Source organism: Trichechus manatus, unplaced genomic scaffold (assembly GCF_000243295.1).
Source record: "Trichechus manatus latirostris isolate Lorelei unplaced genomic scaffold, TriManLat1.0 scaffold00145, whole genome shotgun sequence".
Taxonomy (NCBI): Eukaryota; Metazoa; Chordata; class Mammalia; order Sirenia; family Trichechidae; genus Trichechus; species Trichechus manatus.
In genome coordinates this window covers 5,108,229-5,125,850 of record NW_004444081.1, presented here as the reverse complement: position 1 = coordinate 5,125,850, position 17,622 = coordinate 5,108,229, and the positions used below count along the sequence as shown (strand labels likewise).

At 44.4% G+C, this 17,622-nt stretch overlaps 1 protein-coding gene across 1 annotated transcript in view; it reads right to left on the bottom strand.

Moving 5' to 3' along the window:
* Positions 1 to 11,149: 11,149 nt before the first annotated feature.
* Positions 11,150 to 17,622, bottom strand: part of LRRC52 (leucine rich repeat containing 52) — a 26,665-nt gene continuing 20,192 nt past the window's right edge. The window contains exon 2 of the mRNA XM_004385764.1: positions 11,150 to 11,538. Coding sequence (XP_004385821.1) covers positions 11,213 to 11,538 — 326 coding nt within the window. The 3' untranslated portion in view covers positions 11,150 to 11,212. The remainder of the gene's footprint in view (positions 11,539 to 17,622) is intronic.

The window sequence follows — 17,622 nt, the reverse complement described above, 5'->3', positions numbered from 1 at the left end:
GCCACTTCTTTCCATTGTGGCTGCCATCACCAAGCCATGATCGTCTTTCACCTGGACTCTTGCAATATCCTCCAACTATCTGCCTGTGTGTAATAAAGAATTTGGTTGATCTTTGTTTCTGGTTCTTGGGAGGTAATCTCTAAACTCTTGGAAAATATCCTGAGTGAGCAAAATGTCTTTGTTATCCATTGTGGGGCCCTTGGATCACACCTGATAGTTTATGTTAAGAAGACAACTCATGATGGACTCCTCCATAGTTTTTGCTAAAGAGATGGCTCAGGATGAGGCCTGGCCATGCCAGAAAGGCCAACCATGTGATTAGGGGGTTGGGACTTTGAGCCACATAATATCAGCCTGACCTAGAAGAAGGGAGGAGTCTGGAGATTGAGTTCCACTGTGTGCCAATGGTTTATTCAATCATGCCAATATAATGAAGCCTCAATAAAAACTCTGATTGACAATGCTTTTTGATTATTGTCATACATTGGTGCTGGGAGGATAATGCATCCCTGAGGACATGGAAGCCTTACCTTTGGAAGCTTCCAAGAACTCTCCCAGGCTTCACCCTACACGTCTTTCCCTTTGGCTGATTATTATTCGTATTTTCTTGGTATAGTGAAGCTATAATTGTAAGTACAGCACTTTCCTGAGTTCTGTGGGTCGTTCTAGTGAATTATTGAACATGAGGGTGTAATGGGAGCCCTCAAATTTGTAGCCAGCTGGTCAAAACTGAGGGTGGCCTGGGGACTGCTGAGCTTGTGTCTGATGTCTAAAGTAAGGGCTGTCTTGTGGAGGACGGTGTCCTTAGATTGTGCGGTTTCGCCTACCTCGGGGTAGTGGGTGTCAGAGGTCACTGTACCCTGTATCCTCTTTCCCTTTCTGCTTTCTCTGCCACAGCTACCAGCCAGAGTTAATTTTTATTTTTAAATATGAACTTGGTCATATCTTCCTTCTGCTTAAAACTCTTAAATGACTTTTTACAGCTTTTAGGATAAAGACCTCAAAGCTTTCCATACCCTGCAGAACCCTACACGATATGGCCTTTTGCTCTGTCTCTCATTTCATCTTGCACCACTGTTCGTATATTAGCCTATACTGTGGCTACAGGAAGGAGTCCTGGTGGTACACTGGTTAACCAGATGGTCAGTGGTTTGAACCCACCAGCCACTCTGCAGGAGAAAGATATGGCAGTCTGGTTTGGTAGAGATTTACAGCCTTGGAAACTCTATGGGGCAGTTCTACTCTGTCTTGAAGGGTCGCTATGAGTCGAAATCAACTTGACAGCAGTGGATTTGGTTTAGTGGGTTGGTAGCTACAATGCTCTTCTTTCAAATTCTTGATTGTGTTATGCTCCCACTTACCTTGGGGACTTTGCACATGCCTCTTTCTGTTTGGAATGTTCTTACCCTCACCTCCATCCTTGAAATCCCAGCTCACATGTCTCCGCTTTGATGAAGCATTCTCTAGCCTCTCCAAGGTGAGAGAGTTGTTTTCTCTTCTATGGTCCAAAAAAGTATATGCATATCTTCCTTTGTGTAGAATGCATCTTGAAATGTTATTTGCTTATGCGACTCTCCACCTGAGCTACGAGGTCTGAGGGCAGAGCTCTGTCTCGTTCTCCAAACAATGTTTATTTATTCTTTTGCTCTTAAATAAAACTGTGTGGAAAGACTTGTGTAAGGCTTAGAGAAACCAGAATTCTGTGCTCATAAAACTATTTTAGACTAAACCCCATAATCACAAGCATGGAATTTGGAGGTGGAAGGGATATTGGACTTCTTGTACACAACCTTTATTTTCATTAATAAAGAAATTGAAGTCTAGAGGGATAAAATGACTTGTTTAAGGCCACTGAACAGGTGAGTGTCCAGCAAGGATAAACACATGAGCCTTCTGAGTCCCATCTGAAGGGGAAAGATCTTGTATGTGGGGTGCTAAGAGGCTCTTTCTCTTCCTAATCCACCATTTTTTGAGGACCTACTTTGTGCCAGGGATTGCATTAGATTCTTCGCATAAAGAATCTCTAAATTGCTGAACCACAAGGTCAGTTTAATCCTCATTTTAAATTGAGGGAAAATAAAAATCACGGAGGTTACGATGTGTTCAAGGTTTATAGCTGGGATTCTAACCCCCATCTTTCACCTCCCTTTCACTACAGAGAATGCAACATTATTGCAGCTCATGAAGAAATAGCTTGCTATGTAGATAATATTGATTATTACAATGAATTTCTCTTTACTTGTCATTTGTTGGGGGATGAGCGAGGATTAAGACTAGATCAGTATAAGTAAATTTTCATTGGAAGCTGCTAATCCCTGAGAGGCTTCCCAGAAAGAAATTTGTGAGGTTTCAGAGCTTCAATGTAAGGTTTTCACAGCGATTACTGCAGTTCAAGTTGCTGCGAGATGGCAGTACAGGGAGCTTTGTAGAGCTCCTACCAGGTATTTTGCACTGTACCAAGTTCAGTGGCGGCAAAGAAGGGCTCTAAGCTATGGGCAGCTTCTGAGGGAGACCAGATCAAAGGAACAGGCTCGTTCTAATCCACCTTGCTGATAGGGAACGTGCTCAAACCCACTGCGGTCAATTTCAGCATGCCCAGGGTCACTTAAATGGGTCCAGGGAGTGGCATCCAACTGGACCCTAAGTCACATACCTGACTTTATTGTTCTTAAATGTTAATCTCCTGGCCTAAATGATTAGCCTTCTCAAGAAACCAACCAGCTGGGACCCTTACCCTCATCTGACCCTTGTCAAACCCTTAGCATTGCCTTCAGATTTCCCCATATTCTAAACGGTTCCTCCTTTAAATCTCAGCAATATTAGGACTCTGATTCCCATGTATGGTCTCCACCATCTGTCTGCTTGCAAAGAACGGATAATCCTTTTAAAGTCTTAATAGTAATACATGGCTTGTTTGGCCTTATTTTCCAACATTAGCTATTAGACAGCCTGTGTCAAATCCACAGCTTTTGAATTGGAATACCTGAGAGCAGTTAGTTCGAAACAGGAAAAAGCTTAGAGCAGGATCGTGTACAATCAAATCTGGAAAAACTTATTTTGTTAATTTCCCTAACCTGGAAGTATTCTCTGTACAGAGAGGGAGAGTAAGGTGGTAGGAATGCATGAAACTTGGTGTCAGGAAGACGTGGGCTGCTGAACATCTCAGCTTTGCCAGGTACTAGCCAGGTGAAGCAGGGCAACTAGTAATCTTTTCAAGCATTAGTTTTCTTATTTATAAGATGGGGACAGTAATGTCTTTCAAGGTTGTGGAAAGGCTTTGTAAGTTGGAAATCACTCTAAAAACATTAAGTACTTTTCTGTGTGGAGTCCAGTCCTCTCTCCCTTAGGTGAGCCCTGTGTTTGAGGAAACGAGCCTGGCTGGGTGGTGAAGCTGAGTCTGGTTATTCGCGACAGTGCTATTAACCGCTCGCGAACACCGAGTTAGCGCATACCGACCCAGCCTTGTTCCACCTTAGCTGACAATCGTTCGCTTCTCTGTGCGCATGCGCACGTCTGCAAATGACTAGGAAAGCGCCCCGAGAATTTTCGGCGAATAATTTACTAAAATTTGGCTAATTTATGAGCATGGGCTCAGAGGCAACTGTTGTGTAGACCGTGCAGAGGAGCCTCCCCACAGCCAGTGGTTTGCTGCCGTATTCAGGCATAGCTGTGGCAGAAATAGAAACTCCAATGGTTGGGCGCAGGGAGGGGTGACCAGACATTTCTTCCCTGCTGCCCCCCCAACCCCTTTTTTACCCTCAAGTATAGAAGGCTGGATTAATGATGTTGTGGTGTTGAGTGCTCTCCAGTGGTGCCGATTGCGTCTCTTAGCGACCCTGTCTGACAGAGGAGCAGAGGCATCGTGAGGGTAAAGCGCCCAGGGGCAATCTCTAGTTTGCGCCCCACCGGGTCCCCGCCGCCCTCCTCTGGCGCCCGGTTGGATTTGCGCCAGGGGCAAATCCCGCCCCCCCCCCAAGCCTCTGAGAATAGAAGTGCCCCATAGGTTTTTCTAGGCTGTAATCTTTACAACAAGAAGCCCTGGTGGTGCGATGGTTAAGCGCTCGGCTGCTTTATGAAAGCAGTTAGCCAGATCCTTCTTCTGAGGATCCAGTGGGTGGATTCCAACTTCCAACCTTTCCGTTAGCCGCCCAGCGCTTCAGGACTGAGCCACTCCGGCTCCTTGGATTAATCAACCCATTGCCTTGAGTTGATTCCTACTCATAGTGAATCTGCAGGACACAGTAGAACTGCTCCATAGGGTTTCCAAGGGTGTAATCTTTACAGAAGCAGACTGCCACATCTTTCTTCCGCAGAGTGTCTGGTGAGTTCCAACCATACTCCTCCATTAATGGCACATTATCATCATTGCTGCATGCCAAGCTCTAATCTCTTACTTAATACCCTTTACTCCCATTTCCATCCACCATTTCCCTTATAGACATTCATTTAATGTGTTTGAAAGTGTATTTAATGTGTTGAAAAGTGTATTTAAAATGTATATATGTTAGTGTGTTGTAAGCATTCATTCATTCAACAAAAAAATTAAGTGCCTCTTGCGGTAGGCTTTGTTCTAGGCAGGAGACCCAGCAGTGCAGTGGTTAAGTGCTTGGCTACTAACTGAAAGGGCAGCGGTTTGAACCCACCAGCTGTTCCACGGGAGAAATATATGGCAATCTGCTTTCCGTAAAGATTAAAAACCATACCAAACCCATTGCCACTGAGTCATAGCAGCCCTATAGGATAGAGTAGAACTGCTTCATAGGGCTTCCAAGGAGTGGCTGGTGGATTCGAACTGCCCACCTTTTGGCTAGTAGCCCGAGCTCTTAACCAAGCAGTTATGGCCTTGGAAACCCTATGGAGCAGTTCTGTTCTGTCCTTATAGGGTCACTGAGTGTGGGTTGTTTTTTTTTGTAGTTGTTGTTCCTGCTGCTCTAGGCATTGGGAGATATCAGTGAACAAAACAGGCAAAAATTCCTGCCCTCTGGGAGCTTATATTCTAATGGTGAGGGCGGGAGTGCGGAGACATTTTAGACTACTATGCAATTTCCTTCTTACATTTGATTTATTGTCTATATTAAATAGAGAGCAGGGTAAGGGGGGCCGAGTGTATGTGCTGGGAGGTGTTGGGGGGTTGAAATTCTAGACAAAGGGAACAGCCGGTGCAAAGACTTCCCTGCAGCATCAGCGGAGGCACATGTTAATAGCTGAGACGGGTGGGGCAGTGAGGCTGGTGCGGAGTAAACCTGGGGCCAGAGGTAGAAGGTGATGTCAGCGCGGTGAAGGCGGTAGCAGTTAGGGGGCAGATCATTTTGCTGTGAGGGAATTAGTGAGCCATTTCAGCGTTTTCAGTTTTATGAGAGGTTCCCATTCTGTTTCTTCCTTTTTTTCACCCAGCATTGTTTTTAAGATCATCCACCTTGCTATGTGTACATCTAGTTAGTTGCATGGTTCTACAGCGCTCCACACGTTTTACTAGTCATGTTTCCAGCTTCTTGCTACTACAAATAACGCTACAATGTATGTCCTCATGTGTGTCCCATTATGGACTTGTGTGATCCTTTCTGTGGGAGATACACCCGGGAGTGAGTGGATTTGCTGGGTCATAGGGTAGATATACACTTAATTTGACGTAAGTAGGACCAGATTGCTCTCCAGGCTGGCTGCACTGGTCTAATCTCCCTTCAGTGGTGCATGCGGGTTTCTGTAGCACAGCATATCTGCCAACGCCTGGCATTGTTCGGCTTTCTTCTTCCAATCTAATAGGTGTAAAGTGACATCCATTGTTTTAATTTGGATTTATCTGGTGGCTAATCAGTGTGAACACATCTTTAAATGATAGTTTTTTTTTTTGGTTCTATAAATTGCCTGTTCAGATCTTTCTCTTGGGATTCTCATGGTTTTCTTTTTGATTTGCAGGAGTGCCTTGTACATTTTGGGTATTATCCCTAATTGTTTTGAGAAGATTGGAGTTAGAAGTGACCTTTGGGATAATCTAGTCTAATAACTTCATTTTACAGTTGGAGAAACAGACCAAAGTAAAGAAGTGACTTTGTAAGACCACATAGCTAGATAGTGGAAAAGCTGAGGCTAGAAATCTGTGCTTTCTTCTCCCATCTCACATGAAGTGGGAGTCGTTTTGCTGGAGGCAAGAACGACAGTAAGTGATTGTTGGGTGTTGCTGGTTCCCCACCATCTGCATTTTTTTGCAGGCAGTAGGGCCTCTTGACCTGACTTATTGGTCGAGGCCAGTTCTAGACAAGAGGCCCTTGTTGGTCTCTTAGGTCCTAGGTCTAATAACCACTTCCTCCTCCCAGCCACGCTGTCACTGCCTTATTTCAAGACTTTATCTCCTTTTGCTTGACAAGTGATTCTCAAATTTTAGTGTGTGTAAAATTCACCTAGAGAACTTAGTAAAATGCAGATTACTACCCTCCGCCCCAGACTCCTGAGATTTTTGATTTAGAAAACTGGGAGATCCCTAGCAGCCTGATGTAGGTGGTCCATGGACCTTATTTTGAGGGATTTTCATTAGCTACCTGACTGGTCTTTCTCTCCATCCTCTAGTCGCTTCCGTTTGTCCTCCAGGCTGCCAACCAGAAATACTGTGCCCCAAAGACACCTCACATCTCCCTGCTTTCATCCTTACCATCCATCCGAAACGTGCCTCCTTGTTGCAATTCTATGATTCTTCAAGATCTAGGTCAAACATGGTCTCTCCTGTAAAGCCCTCCCTGATTTTTCTGGGAATCAATCTGAGGGGCATAGTACAAATGAAGAAATATGGTAGGGGTAGCACTATGAGTTGGAATCGACTCAACGGCCATGTTTTTGTTTTTGTTTTTTTTAGATGAACCTCACCTGATCCACAACCGATCATGGGGATGGTGCTGAACTGGGCAGCATTTTGTACCATTGTGCATGAGGTCACCATGAGTCGGAGGCCAACTCAATGGCAGTTAACAACAATAGCACATTGCCCTTTAATGACATGACGGACACCACTCCGTATAAGGTGGCTGAAGACACCTCTTGGGAGGAAGGTAGCAACATCATAGACCAGTACTTTCTTTTTTAAAGCTTTCATTTTAATCAAATATATGTGTGCATAGTTTATTAAGAGTTGTAGTTCTACAAAATTTGTTATGAAAACACTAACTAGACAATAGATAAGTAGTAACTTTGGTGAAGGGTAAGACAGTACTCAATACTGGGGAAGTCAGCAAAAAAAAAAAAAAAAGTTATGAAAAACAGCAGTCCTACATCCCTCATCCCCATGTTTTTCCCTTGCTAGCGGCAAATACTTGCAACTCTTTTGACTGATTCTTTTGCTATCTCTAAAAATACGCTTGTCTTGCTCCTTTTTGATTTTCCAGTTTTAGGTAATATCTATTGACTTTCCACTGAAGAGGATGAGGATTTAACCCTTTGTCTTCTCCTTGTGCCCTCCAACATACCCCTTCCCGCCTCTTCCGCCATGTTAATACTGCTCGGCTAATTTTTGCATCCAGTATACCACGGTGGTTCTCTCTGCCTCAGTGACTGGTGTCTCCATCCACCTGCTCTCCAGGTTGGAAATTGGGGTGCCCTCCTCAACTTCTTCTTTCTCCTAACCCTCCCTTCTCACGATCTTCCCCTGCCTCTCCATATCCAGTCACTCATGGAATTCTGTCAACTCCACCTTTGACATAACTCAAAATTCATCCACTTCTCTCTGTTCCCACTGCACCCCTCATATCTCACCTAGACTAGAATACTGAAATACTACTAGTCTCTTTGTTTTCTATCATGCCCCTTTTTGGTCTCTTCTCCACCTTGCAGCCAACTTGAGCTTTCTGAAACACAGTTAGACCATGTAATTATCATACTCAGAGCTCTTGAGTGTATCTTTGGACCCACAGGATAAAGTTTAAATTCCCCATAATGGTGGAGTAGAGACAATATTTTGTTCATCTTAGCATTTTCTCTTTTTGGGCACAAAAACTACATTTCCTTGCTGGATGGTTGGGGCCACGTGCAATGTGAATGGAAGTGACACGTGTCATTTCCAGGCCCAGACACTTAAGAGCTGTGTGCCAATTATATCTCTCTTCCCTTCTGCAGTGACCTTCGAGGCCCATGTTTTAGATGTTGTAGCTACAGGTTGGAGGAGGGCTGTCCTCTGCTCCTCGGACTTTTCATGCACGAGAAATAAATATTAGTTGTGCAATGAGACTTTGGAGTTTATCTGTTACCGCGGCATAGCCTATCATCACCCTGACTAACACAGAGTATATATAATGTCCTTCAGGGTCTGGCTTTGCTTCTCTCTGTAACATTATTTCTTTTCTCTTCCTTCCCTTAGAATCTAAATTCTAGACATGCCAGACTCTGTCCCACTTCCTGGTCTTTGCACATGCAGTTTTCATTGCTTAGAATGTCTTCTTGTCACTCACCCCCTTTTTGACACTTTGCCTGGCTAACCCCAACTGAACCTGCAAGCCTCAGCTTAGATGTCTCTTCCTCTGGGAGGTCTTTTGAGACTCCCTACTACCTTCTGGTTGAAGTGTCCCTCTTTTGTGTACCCTTAGACCCCTGTGATTTCACTTACCATTCTGGCCTGAATTTGCCTGTTTACTTGTGTCTCTGCTAAAGTAGGCTCTGAGCTCAGGGGACTCTGCCTTGTTTACTGCAGTCTTCTCTGGACTAGTTGGAGTAGGTGCTTAGTAAATTTTTGTGGAGCGAATGAGTTATTGTGGGAAGATCCAGGCACAATATCAGAAGAGAAGCTATTTTGGAAAGTTGGAATTCAGATTTCTTTTGCCCAAACTTTCTTGGCAGCTTTAATACCTGAGAGAGAGTATCGATTAGTGGTTTGGAGGAAACAATCTATTGTCAGGCAGAGCTGGTTTGACTTCTGATCTTACTAGTTGTGTAATATTGAGTAAAGTATCTAATCTCTTTGTTATTACTTGAATTATATCCCCAAGAAGATATGTTAAAGTCCTCCCCTTGTTTCTTTGATGGAGCACTGGTGGCGCAGTAGTTAAGAGCTTGGCTGCTAACCAAAAGGTCGGCAGTACGAATCCTCCAGCCACTCCTTGGAAACCCTATGGGGCAGCTCTACTCTGTCCTATAGGGTCACTATGAGTCAGACTCGACAACAACAGGTTTGGTTTATATCCCCAAGAAGATAGGTTAAAGTGCCCCCCTTGTATCTCTGAATGTGGCCTTGTTTGGGAATAGGGTCTTTCTTTGCAGATGTTGTTATGAGTTAGGTTCACATAAGGTCATACTCGAGTAGGGTGGGTCCTAATCCCATATGAGTGGTCTCATAAAAGAGAAAAACAGACACAGAGAGACGCGCCCACAGAGGGAAGACTCCACGTGAAGATGCATCTACAAGCCAAGGAATGCCAAGAAACACCTGGGGTTACCAGAAGCCAGAAGAAGCAAGGAAGGATCTTCCCCTACAGTCTCTGAGAACATGGCCCTGCTGATGCTCTGAATTTGGAATGCTGGCCTCCAGGACTGTGAGACAATAAGTTTCTGTTCTTATAAGCCACATACTTTTTGGTATTTTGTTATTGCAATCCTATGAAACTAATATATATTCTCTAAGCTTCAACTTCATTATTCAGTGGGAATAATACTAATAATATCCACCTCACAGGGTTATTGCAATGATTAAATGAATTTATAACCATATATATATATATATATATATATATATAAGCGCTTAGAACCAAAAACCAAACTCATTGCCATCGAGTCGATTCTGACTCGTAACAACCTATAGGACGGAGGAGAACTGCTCCGTAGGGTTTCCAAGGAGTGGCTGGTGGATTCAAACTGCCAACCTTTTGGTTAGCAGCCGATCTCTTAACCACTGCGCCACCAGGGCTCTCTATATATAAGCACTTAGAACAATGCCTGACACTTCATGAAAGACTGGGAATAGTGCACAGCGCGTGGGCTTTGGGGTCAGGCAGCCCAAGTTCAGCAATCGCTCTACCTCTCATCAGTATGTAATCTGAACTCCTAGTTTAGCTTCACTGAGCTTCAGGAAAAGGAAGGTAGTAATGACCACCTGAACTGGTCATTGTGATGGTTGCACTGATGAGAAAATATGTATAAAACTGGATGCATTGGCAGGTGGTGGCCACCTCTGTGGACCTTGCTTCTTTGTTTTGTCCGAGGCTTACATGATGAGCTCTTGGTTATGTTGCTGTATATTTCCCAGTGAGGTAGCTTCATGTAAAGGAAAGAATGTGAACTTTGGGAAATGGTGCTACTTAGCAGCTAGGTGACCTTGGTCAGTTTAAACTGCCCAGGCCCCAATTTTTCCCCATAAAATAATATCGGTTTCATAGGATGGCTGTGATAATTATGAGATGGTGTGTGAAGGCCCATGGACACATTCAGTTAACGTTAGTTCTTGTCATTGTGTCTTGTATTTTTCTCTATTTGATTCATACTAATCTTGACTTCCCAAAAAAGTGTTTGCTCTTTGAGGATAGATCTTAAATTTTGTATTTCTTGTATTCCTGCCTCCAGCACTTAGTTTAGGGGCCTAGTAGGTGCTCATGTTACTAACCGTGAGTTGGCCTACTTTTGGGGTGGGCGTCTTTGACATTTGGATACACCTAACAGCTTCTCTAGGTGGTGTAAATGGTTTGCATTCAACTATTAACCTAAAGGTTAGCGGTTCGAACCCACCCAGGAGCTGTTGTTGTTGTTAACTGCCTCTGAGTTACCGGATTAGCTGGACTCATGGTGACCCCATGCACAACAGAACGAAATGCTGCCCCGTCCTGTGCCGTCTGCATGATCGGTTATAGATTGGACCGTTGTGCTTCATAGGATTCCATTGGCTGATTTTTGGAAGTAGATCGCCAAGGCTTTCTTCCGTCTGTTTCTGTTAAGATTACAGTCAAGAAAACCCTATGGAGTAGTTTTACTCTATACACAAGGGGTCGCCATAAGTCAGAGTCCACTGGACTGGTAATGTTGTTTTTTTAAACAATTTTTCTACCCCATCCTTCTGTTCAAGGAAGTGCCGTGGGCTGCTGGAGTCAGAAGGGACCAACCTATGAAATGGCCACCGAACAGTTCATTTATTTTAGTAATAGGTTTCAATCTCTAAAACAGCAGTGAGGGGCTGGGAAGGGGAGGGAGGGCAAGAGGAAAAGCAGGAAGCCCGAGGGAAGGCACATCAGATAGTGGTCTCTGGCAACTAAATCAGCTGAGGGAACCCGTCGTGGGCTGACTCATTCCTATTTTGAAAAATCCGCCTGTTGACATTCAGCCTTTGTCCGACCTCGTCCTCGGCGTCGTCCTCGTCCGACTTGCGGCGGGCGTTCTGGTAGAGCACAGCGCACACGCCCGTGAGCCAGGCGGCCACCGTGCCCGCGGCGAAGATGCAGAAGCCGATGAGCAGCACGAACATGTAGTCTTGGCGGTCCAGGTGCGTGATGCACATGTACCGGAGTGGGTTCCCCACTCCAGTGATGGGCCATCCCACCATCTCTGTAGGCTCGACGCAGGTGGCATTTTGGTAATCTATGGGGAAAAACACAGCAGGCATAGTGCTGAAACAGCGAAACTCCCAGGGCCTTAGGGCCAAAGGGGACCTGGAGAGGCTGTCTGACTCGCGATACTCAGTGGACCGGCGGTATGTGCATCCCCTGGACCTTGTTAGAAATGCAGAATCTCAGGCCCCACCCCAGACCTCCTGGTCAGAATCTGCATCTTCACAAGACCCCCAGGTGTTTTGCTTGCACATTAGAGTTTAAGAAGTGCTGTGTCTAGACCACTTCTTGCCCATAGGCTTAGCTGCATTCAGGTCACCACATCAAAGTAGGCTTTGCTTCTTAAAGATCCCCAAGGAAGGAGAGGCCACAGTAGGGACTGGGAGGTTGGAAAATTAAGCAAGACCTCCACTTAAGTTCATTGATCACTTCCCTCTCCTCCCTCTTATTGCCCCCTACCTCCCTCTCCACGTTGACCCTTGCCCAGCCAGGGATCACCAGCTCCACCAAGGGCAACCTACTTGACTCAGCTCTAGGGAGGGGTAAGCTTCCCTGAAAATGCCTACTGTGTGTTGTCCCTTGCTCTCAATGCTTCATCCAGGGGAAATGGGGTGGGAGAGGGTTTAGGGGAAAGAGATAAGGGGAAGCAGTTCTTCTCAGTGATTTTGTCAGTCACTGGCTGATCTCATGACGTGCATGAGTCTTCAGTCCTTTTCAGCAGCTGACTCAGTGTCTGGGACGCTTGTCTGAGCACTGCCCCACATCTAGCGCTGTGGACTTCAGGATGTAGCAGAAAGAAAAGTAGGCTCTGGAGCCAGATAGACTAGGGCTCAAATCTGTCACTTAGTTTTGTCAACTTTGGCAGAATACCTGATTCTCTCTTTGAATCTCATTTCCTGGTCTTACAAATGCAAAGGATGATACTTCTTCTCAGGGTAGTTGAGAGGATCAATTGACATAGGTGGGAAGGCAAGTTATTACGTCTGGTACGCAATACTTGGAGGTCTATCTCAGCCCTGGATTTTTCTAGCTCTGTATACTCTGCCATACTGATGCCGAGGTGCCTGTATGGGGAGTCCAAGTGGATATTTCTAGCAGACATTAGATAAATAAGCTTAGGCTCAGGGTTGAGACCAGGACTTGAGATAATCATGATCAAAATTGTAATTGCAGTTAGTGTTTACTGAACTGTTACTACGTGCTCAGTGATTTACAAATGTTGTCTCATTTAATTCTCATAAAAACCTTGATGCACATTTTACCATCCTTGCTTTACAGATATGGGATCTGAGACTCAAGAGAGACTTCATAACCTGAATGTTCTAGACATCTGCAAGATCTAGGCAGGAGACAGGATGGTTAGGGAAAGCCAGGACTCAGCTACCTGAGTTTTTTTTGCACAAGTGGGAGATGCAAACAGAGGCTAGTGTGGAGAGAAGCTTCCCTAAGCCTTTAGGGCAGGAATTGCCAGACTATATGAAGGCATTGGAATTTTTGGTGAGCAGGGAAGTTAGGGAAATCAGGTTTGGACTGGAACTAGAAGTAGACAGGGAGAGAAGGGAGTACAGAAATGAGTTCATTGGGGAGGAGGCAGTTGGTTGGCTGGAAAGAGCTGTGTAGGCCCAAGTACCTTGCTTCTGTGTCAATGAACCTAAAGTAAAGTCATTTTTCACTTTCTGGAAGATGACCTGAAGTGCGTGATGCTGCTGAGTACTTGCTCTTGGAGGAGGGGAAGCCAGTGCAGGGAGGTTGTCACATCCACTGTTGCAGTGATGACAGAGGAAGGGAGAGGAAGAAGCCTCTGTCTAGAGTGTGGGACAGTGTCCCTGAGGGCTGCCCTGCCCTACCTGAGAGCTCACAAGAAGAAGCAAAGGGGTTGGGATTTTTGGCCCCCATTTTAGGCTGTTGTGAAGGGCCAGGGAAGCAATTAAGGCTCCAGACTTCTTTCCAGTCATTCTGGTTAGAGGACCTCTGGGGTTTGGCCCAGGAGACCCAGGAATGGGGCTGGTGAGAAGAAAGGAGGCTCCTGGGAGCTATTTAGGAATTCTCTCCAGAGAGGGCTTGGGTCCCCTGCCAGAACTGCCAGAGGCACAGGAATATACAAAGACATATATTTGAGAAAGGAAAACGTGGGTTTCTGAGGGTCTGGGATGTGTCTGGGGTTTTATCTCATTCTATTTTTAAAAAGATTGGGCTTTCAAATTGGGGCTTGGGTGGCAGAGATGAGACTAAACATTAAGCACACATTTTCCCATTTTGGAGCATTAACCTTGAAAGGAGCAATTAGGCAGTGATTTTAATGCATTGTTAAGCTGCTGTTAAGTGAGGGATGTGGGTGGCTCTGTTGAGTGGGGGACGGCTGGGTTTTTCTACCTCTGCTTCTCTCTCCCCCTCCCCTCCCCTGTCACTGCCAAAGTGCAGACTCTCATTGTCTTCTAGCCCATCTCCATTGTTTCTCAGCTCTGGTCCATTTCTCCTGGTCCACACTCCTGCCAGACTCTTCTTCCCCAAGTACAGCTCTTCCAGGCAATTTCTAACTCAAAACCGTTTCCCAGCTCACCCATTGTCCTCCAAATCCAGACCCCATGGCATTTAGAGCCCCTAACTGTCTGCCCCCTTCTACCTTTTCCACCTTATTTCGCAGCACTCTTGGTAACCAACCCTGAGCCCTAGTCAAATTAAACTACACGTTATTCTTTGATTACATCTTCTCCTTGTCTGTAACTTCTGTACCTTGCTCTTTTCTGCATGAAATATCTCTTCCCTCAATTTTTGCATGATCAACTCCTTCACACCCTGTATGCATCTACTCCCAGGAGACCTTTTCCAACCACCCAGTTCTCATAGCTCAGAGGACATGTGACTGCTTCTACTTCTGCCTGCATCTATAGCATTTCCCTGTATCATTCTTAAAGTACCTATCACATTCTATCTTGCATGATTGATGGTTATTTAAATATGCACCTTTTCACTCCTACTAGATGGACTTTTAGCTTTTAAAGGCATAATCTGTGCGTGTTCATAACTGTTTGTCATGGATTGAATTACGTCCCCCCAAAAATGTGTGTATCAGTTTGGCCGGGCCATGATTCCTGGTATTGTGTGGTTTTCCTATATGTTGTAAATCCTGCCTCTGTGATGTTAATGAGGGAGGACGGGTGGCAGTAGTGTTAGTAAGGCAGGACTCAGTCTACAAGATTGGATTGTGTACTGAGGCAATGTCTTGAGATATAAAAGACAGAAGTGAGCAGTGAGACAGGGTGACCTCATACCATCAAGAAAGCAGTGCCAGGAGCAGAGCGTGTCCTTTGGACCGGGGTCCCTGCACCGAGAAGCTCCTAGTCTGGGGGAACACTGAAGAGAAGAAGGCCGATAGAGAGAGGAAACCTTCCCCTGGACCTGATGCCCTGAATTTGGACTTTTAGCCTACTTTGACTGTGAGGAAATAAACTTCTCTTCGTTGAAACCATCCACTTGTGGTATTTCTGTTGTAGCGGCACTAGATGACTAAGACACTGTTCTTATTGTCAGTGCTACCATTCACTGAATGATTTGCTTAGTTTTTAAGTATTTGGGGATTTTCTAGTAATATTTTTATTGTTGAATTCTAGTTTAATTCTCCTGTATTCAGAGACATACTCTCTATGATCTACATCTCTTTAAACTTATTGAGACTTTGCTTTGCCTAGCGGAAGGCCAATTTTAATAAATTTTCTGTGTGCACTGAAAAAAAATGTGTATTCTTTGTTGGGTACAGGGTTCTATGTATGTCCGTTGTTGTCGTTAGCTGCCTTTGAGTCAGCCCCTGACTCATGGCAACCCCATGCACAATGGAACGAATGCTGCCCTGTCCTGTGCCATCTTCTTGATTGGTCAGGGATTGGACTGTTGTGATCCATAGGGTTTTCATTGATTAATTTTCAGAAATAGATCACCAGACCTTTCTTTCTAGTCTGCTTTAGTCTGGAAATGTATATCAATTAAGTTATGTTACTCAGATCTTCTATACTCTTACTGACTTTTTTTTTAATTTTTGTGTTTATTGTTGTAGTTTAAATGAAGTTTATATTTCAAGCTAGTCTCCCATACAAAAATTTATACATACATTGTTATGTGACCCTAATTCCTCTCCCCTTACTGTGACAGCACACTCCTCCTTTCCACCCCTGATTCTCCATGTCTATTCAACCAGCTCCTAGCCCTCTCTGCCTTTCCGTCTCACCTCAGGACAGAAGCTGCCCATTTAGTCTCTTGTATCTACTTGAGCTAAGACGCACACTCCTCACGAGTATCACTTTATGCCCCACAGCCCAGTCCAATCCCTGTCTGAAGAGTTGTCCTCAGAAATTTTTTTAGTTCTGAGCTGCTAGAGAATCTGGGGGCCGTGCTTTCTGGGATTCCTCCAGTCTCATTCAGACCATTAAGTCTGGTCTTCTTACTAGAATTTGAGTTCTGCACCCCACCTTTCCCCTGCTCCATCAGGTACTCTCTGTTGTATTCCTCATCAGGGCGGTCATTGGTGGTAGCTGGGCATCATCTAGTTCTTCTGGTCTCAGGCTGATGAAGTCTCTGTTTTATGTGGCCCTTTCTGTCTCTTGGGCTAATACTTTCCTTGTCTCTTTGATGTTCTTCATTCTCCTTTACGCCAGGTGATTGGACCAATTGATGCATCTTAGATGGCTGCTTGCAAGCTTTTAAGACCCCAGACACCACTCACCAAAGTAGGATGCAGAACATTTTCTTAATAAGCTTTGTTATGCCAATTGACCTAGATGTCCCCTGAAAGCATGGTCCCCAGACCCCTACCCCTGCTACTCTGTCCCTCAAAGTGTTTGATTGTATTCAGGAAACTTCTTAGCTTTGGTTTAGTCCAGTTGTGCTGACTTCCCCTGTAGTGTGTGCTGTCCTTCCCTTCATCTAAGATAATTCTTATCTACTATATAGTTAGTAAATAACCCTCACCCTCCCTCCCCACCCTCGTAACCATCAAAGAATGTTTTCTTCTGTGTTTAAACCTTTTCTTGAATTCTTACTATAGTCGTCTTATACAATATTTGTCCTTGTGTGACTGACTAAATTCACTCAGCATAATGCCCTCCAGATTCCTCCATGTTATGTTTCACGACTTCATCATTGTTCTTTATCATTGCATAGTATCCCATTGTGTGGATATACCATAATTTGTTTATCCATTCGTCCGCTGGTGGGCACCTAGTTGTTTCCATCTTTTTGCTATTGTGAACAGTGCTGCAATGAGCTTGGGTGTGCATATCTGTTCATGTGACAGGTCTTACTTCTCTAAGATATATTCCAAGGAGCGGGATTGCTGGATGGTATGGTACTTCTATTTCTAGCTTTTTAAGGAAGCACCAAATCGATTTCCAAAGTGGTTGTACCATTTTACTTTCCCACTAACAGTATATAAGTGTTCCAGTCACTCCATAACCTCTCCAGCATTTACTGTTTTGTGTTTTTTGGATTAGTGCTAGCCTTGTTGGGGTGAGATGAGATCTCCTTGTAGTTTTGATCTGCATTTCTCTAATGGCTAATAATTGTGAGCATTTCTTCATGTGTCTGTTAGCCACCTGACTATCTTCTTTGTCAAAGTGCCTGTTCATATCCTTTGCCCATTTTTTAATTGTTTTTTTTTGTCTTTTTGTTGCTGAGGTTTTGCAGTATCTTATAGATTTTAGAGATTAGACGCTGATTGGATTTTTCGTAGCCAAAATTTTTTTCCCAGTCTGTAGGTTGTCTTTTTACTCTTTTGGTGAAGTCTTTTAATGAGCATAAGTGTTTGGTTTTTAGGAGCTTCCAGTTACCTAGTTTCTCTTCTGGTGCTTATGCATTGTTGCTTATGGTTCGTATTGTGTTTATGCCAGGTATTAGGGCTCCTAGCGTTGTCCCTATTTTTTCTTCCATAATCTTTATCGTTTTCAATTTTATATTCCAGTCTTTGATCCTTTTTGAGTTAGTTTTTGTGCATGGTGTGAGGTATGGATCTTGTTTCAGTTTTTTGCAGATGATTATCCAGTTATGCCAGCACCATTTGTTAAAGAGACTGTCTTTTCCCCAATTAATGGACTTTGGGCCTGTGTCAAATAGCAGCTGCTCATAG